At 39.3% G+C, this 5,172-nt stretch overlaps 1 protein-coding gene across 2 annotated transcripts in view; it reads left to right on the forward strand.

Moving 5' to 3' along the window:
• Positions 1-5,172, forward strand: part of Ttll7 (tubulin tyrosine ligase like 7) — a 125,115-nt gene that overhangs the window by 52,180 nt on the left and 67,763 nt on the right. For both annotated transcript variants that reach the window (XR_002822816.1, XM_004639300.3), the window contains exons 11-12: positions 3,651-3,798; positions 3,987-4,060. Coding sequence is in view for 1 of the 2 variants with exons in the window: in XM_004639300.3 (XP_004639357.1) it covers positions 3,651-3,798; positions 3,987-4,060 (222 nt within the window). In the remaining variant the exon portion in view is untranslated. The remainder of the gene's footprint in view (positions 1-3,650; positions 3,799-3,986; positions 4,061-5,172) is intronic.

Raw genomic sequence — 5,172 nt, forward strand, 5'->3', positions numbered from 1 at the left:
GGAGATGGCTCAGTGGAATAAGCGCTTGCCTGGCAAGCTCAGGGACCTGAGTTCAATCCCCGGTTCCACAAAAAAAAAAAAAAAAAAAAAAGTACATACATGACAGCAAGTTGAGGGGCGATGGATCACATGAGCTTACTTGGTCCCGTAGGACCCAGCTTACTTCTGTGCAACCCAATCCAGTCTTGAGAGAACTGCCCCATTTATGAGAGCTGTGTCCCTTGGCCGAAACACCTGTAGATTCTGCCTGTTAAAGGCCCGGCCCCTTATCAGTATTTTCAACGTGGGGACCAGATTTCAGCACATGAACCTTTAGGAGACGGACCGTGCCTAGACCGTGACATATGTATCAAAGCCATATATATGAACCTCCTTTTAAAACTGAACTGAAGCCTGGCTTTATACGACCATGTGGCTTGCTTCTTTGTTCTGTTGGTCTTACTGCCATGACAGTATAGGTCACATTTTTGGGCCCTAAGTGTTTATTCGCATGCCAACCCCAGCTGTTTAGCCACAGCTACTTGAAGGGAGTGCTGCCTCTGGCTCTGTTTCTATCCCTCGAGCCATACCTAGAACAGTATATGCCAAGGACTAAGTACAATTTTGTGGGAAAGAGAGGGTAACAGAGGATGTTTCATTCGAGGTAACTTTTATGGAAAAATAAAGTGGTCGGAAGTCTAATGTGTTCATAGACCTTCCAAGAGTTCATTACTGGACATAGAATATATGAGGCTCATATTTGCAGATGCCCCTCAGGTAAAAATCACAGGGTAGGGAGCCCTGAAAAGTCATTGAAAGGAGCAAACAAAACTGCTTAGATCAGTATTTGGATACAATTGAGTAGAAGATGTTGATTAAAACACTTGAGTAAATGGGATCTTTTGGTCTTTGGTTAAATTTTATTCTAGTGTGTGAATAAGTACTGAAAGTCATTAGTGTTCATTTATGCCTGCATTTATTGAAATACAGTTTTTGTAGTGACAGTATTTTTAAAGGTTAGCATATGAAAAGAATATTCTAAGTAAACTATCATTACCTTAATCATAGCTGTTGCTTCAAGGCTTGCTTGTAGCCTTACATGTAAGCTTATGTTGGTATGGTTCTGATTTGTGAATTACAGAAGTAATCATACTGCTTATTGACTTATTTTCTAGTAAAAGACCGTATCATAACAGAAAAGTTCTCGGTGCGTTTGGCTTTTCTTCGTTTCCTGATGTATCTGTGCATGCTTGGTGTTGTTACTCTTCTTTGTGTGTTTCACTGTTGATATGTCAGGATCTTTCTCAATTGTGTTTTGTTTGCTGTGAATGTGCACATAGATCTGACCAAAGCATTTCAGTCCATTTGTATTTGTCCTCTTTCTTTTATGCCCTTGTTTTTACTTCCTTTCTCTGTGAATAGTTGGCCTTGTTTTTTTTCCCTATTGTTCTCATTTTCAGTGCTTTTTTATCTTTCCTTTTCTCTCCTGCCTTTAAACTGAATGTTATATAGAAATGACCATTCTGGATGAAATGAATAAAAAAAATGTAAAACATTACAGAATGTCATCTAATCCATGGCATTCTCTTCTGTTAAATGAAGAAACAGCCAGATTATAATCATCACTGATAAAATGACTATCATCCCATCACTAAATGAGGAGTCTTGGAATCATCAGATATTTATTGTTTTTCTTTATCACCAAAGCATATTTGTTTTTCCTCCAATGATATTCTATCATTATATCTTTTCTCCATTCTCAATGTTGCTTCACTGGTTCAGGCCCCCATATTTCATGTTTGCCAGCAAAATGGCACCTCATCCTAACGTCCCTATTATCTCATCCACTGTTTCCTTATTTTCTAAGCCACTCTACACTGCACACCCTGCCAAAGGCATCTTTATTGTCCTTCACTCTTTAAAATTCATGTTCCTTTTCTTTGCCTGAAGTTAAATTTGAAACTCAGCATCCTGGTAGCCTGCCTGATTAGCTGAGTTTCTTATATTCATCCATAGCTCTAGGCACGTTGAGTAGGACTTCTGAGTTTTTGGATATGTTCCTTTTCTCAAATGTTCCCTTTTATTCTGCTTACCTGTAGAACTCCTGCTAATGAAACCTCGTGTTGTCATAAAAGAGAATGAGTCAGTTCCTTAGCACTCTGCTACTAGTTGGGCTTGTGAAGGTGGCCTGTATTTGTGGCAGAAAAGCATTCTTTTCTATTTCCTCTTAGCTCTTATTTCCTTGCAGTGTTCTGATGAATGGCACTACATAAAAGTTCAAGCAAGACTCTCTCTACAACAGAAGTGGTCAAACAGCCTTCTCATCAGCTTCTCTTTGCTTTTATCCATACTGGGTCCCACCAGACTAATGACAACAGACAGCATAGAAATCTAAGCTCAAGGATAAGAACTCTGTTTTTTTGTTTGTTTTTGTGACCTAAGAATGAGAGCAGAATTGGCTATTTTGCTTTTCTCCTAGAGCACACCCTGTTCTGATCAGTTTTGGAAGAATAAGAGTGAACATTAAATAGTGCCTCAGTTACCTTTCTCTTGTTTTTGGGACAAAATACCCGACACCCACAATTAAGGAAGGAAAGGTTTATTTAGCTCACAGTTTGTGGAGGTTTCAGTCTGTATTCAGCTGGCTCCAAGGCAGAGTGGCACATGGCAGAGAGCAGCTGTTCATGGCCACCCAAAACAGCAAAAGCAAAAGGGAGGAGTAGGGGCAGCAGTGGCACCAGAGAGCAAGTCTGTCTCCCTTATGTTGCATTCAGGCTATCTGCCCCAGCCCATGTGTAGCACTCACACCCAAATCCCACTATTGGATCATGAATTCATCATAAACTCTAGAAGTCTGCCCCATAACTTCATAAGGCTTTGGGGAGACAACCAGACACAAACTGTACAGAGAGGATGTAAGGAAGAGACCTCAGATACGGGAAAGAGGAGAGAGGAAAGAGGCACAGAGCAAAATAATCCCACCACAGATCTACTTTTTTAAAATCAGGGGGTTGGGCCAGGGAGAAAGCTCAGTAGAACAAGTGCTTGCCTGGCAAGGCGCAAGGCCCTGAGTTCAATCCCCGGTACAGGAAAAAAAAAAAAAAAAAAAAAATCAAGAAGTTATCAGTAGATATTTATAAGTGAAAATGAGAAAGGCTGTATAGATTTTTGGAAACAAAAGATGACTGACTGTTAGGTTGAGATTTTATTGATGACTGAAAATGCACTGAAGACCTGTCAGTGTAAATGAGGGTACTTAGTATAAATGGAGTTGGCTGAAGGAGAAGAGGCTATCATTTATTAATGTTCATGCAAATTAATCTTCATAGAAATGTAGGAGAAAGCATTATTGTTAACATTTAATAGATGAACAAACAGACGCGGCTGCTGATGGGCCAGTCTAAGATTGTAGACCTTCTAAGTTGCTAGGATAGAATATGAAAGTAGGTTGCTTGACTCTGCAAGATAAGTAGTGCTTCCAGTTTAACTGGTTATCATTACAACTTTGACTTATCATATTTGATGGATAATTAGATGAATATATGTGAATATATAAGTTTAATAATCTTGATATTATTGTACACTGTTTCCCCTTCCTCAAATTCTCTTTAGAGGGATCAGATCAGAACTTGTTAAAATTCTAGAATATAATCTTGCATTTTGTGTTTTAGGACAAGTGATAAGAGGAAAAACTTGGCCAAGCAAAAAGCAGAGGCTCAGAGGAGGCTTTATGGGCAGAATTCAATAAAAAGGCTCTTACCAGGTTCCTCAGATTGGGAGCAGCAGAGGCACCAGCTGGAGCGGAGGAAAGAAGAGCTGGTAGGAGTGTTTTGCTTTATTTACCTGGTGGTGCTAGGGAGCGACCCTGGGGTCGGGTGCATGCCGGAGAAGCGCTCTCTCCGTGCACCACATCCTCTGCCAAGTAGGAGCATTGCAGCAGAGTTTCTACCATTTATACAGAATGATGCATTTATCAGGTTTTATTTGTAAAATTTCCTCATTTCTAGAAAGAGAGACTTGCTCAAGTACGAAAGCAGATTTCACGAGAAGAACATGAAAACCGACATATGGGGAACTACAGGTAAGGATGCTACCATTTTTGTGCAGATTGAAGGCATGAAGGGTCAGAGAAGTCATTCTTTAGCCTTTTAGACTTATTTTAAGAATTGTTTTTTTCTGAGAATGTGCTTTTTGCTTTGTATTTTCAAGATAGAAAAGATAGTCAGCAAATGATTTTGACTTGAGCCCTCTTGCGCCTTGGGGTGCAGTTGAAAGTCTTTATAACCAGATTATATTTCATTAGTACCTGATATTTTAAGAAAGTGAAAATTTAGGTGTTTTTTTTTTTCCAATTTATAGTGGTTGCTGTACTTTGCTGTAACCCCAAATGCTCAGGAACCAGGCAAAATTAGAAAATATTTGAAAGAGCTAGGTGTAGAGACAAGATAAGTGTGAACTATGTGGCCCTGGAGCCCTTCCCATTACCATCCTTGACAAGGGACAGAGGTGGAGCCTGTAAGTTCCTTGGGTTCCAGGTAATGCTACCTTCCGCCCAGGCTTTGACATTGCCTATGCAAGAGGGAGGGCATAGAGGTCCTTAGCTTGTAAGATGTTCTTTTGTGGCCATAACACTTGTAGAAGAGAGCCAAACACATCCCTTTCACCCTACCTCTACCCCCTTCTCACTGTGTCACCTCAAAATAGATGATCATAACTGATACCGTATGCTTGTGTGCATTAGTAATTTCAGTGAGTCAGAACTTCTGTGCTGTCTAGCAACTGAATGCTCTTCCATAATTTGCCCAGTTTGTCCAATTACCATTTTTTCTACCCTTTTCAACTAAATCCTTATATCTTCTAGGACTACATTCTTTAATGGTACTTCTCTAGACAGAATTTAATTTGTGTAGGAGACACCAGAAAAGTTTTTAATTTTGAATAATTGTTCATCTTTATTTCTAGCACCTAGTAAAACAGTTCTCACAGAAAGAGAGATAAATGGTTATCCAAACCGCTGTCTTAACAAGTGAGCGTAATATCTTCTCTTTCTTTTTTTCTTTTGATGAATATTTTTTTCTATGATTTTTTTTTAACAAATAACACAGTGCATATATTCTTCTTAGTGGTTAATTGCTGTACAAGATGCAGACGTGAGATCCTATTTACAAACACCATTAGAACAAATCATTCTAT

This window comes from Octodon degus, unplaced genomic scaffold, assembly GCF_000260255.1.
Source record: "Octodon degus isolate 3935 unplaced genomic scaffold, OctDeg1.0 scaffold00109, whole genome shotgun sequence".
Classification (NCBI taxonomy): Eukaryota; Metazoa; Chordata; class Mammalia; order Rodentia; family Octodontidae; genus Octodon; species Octodon degus.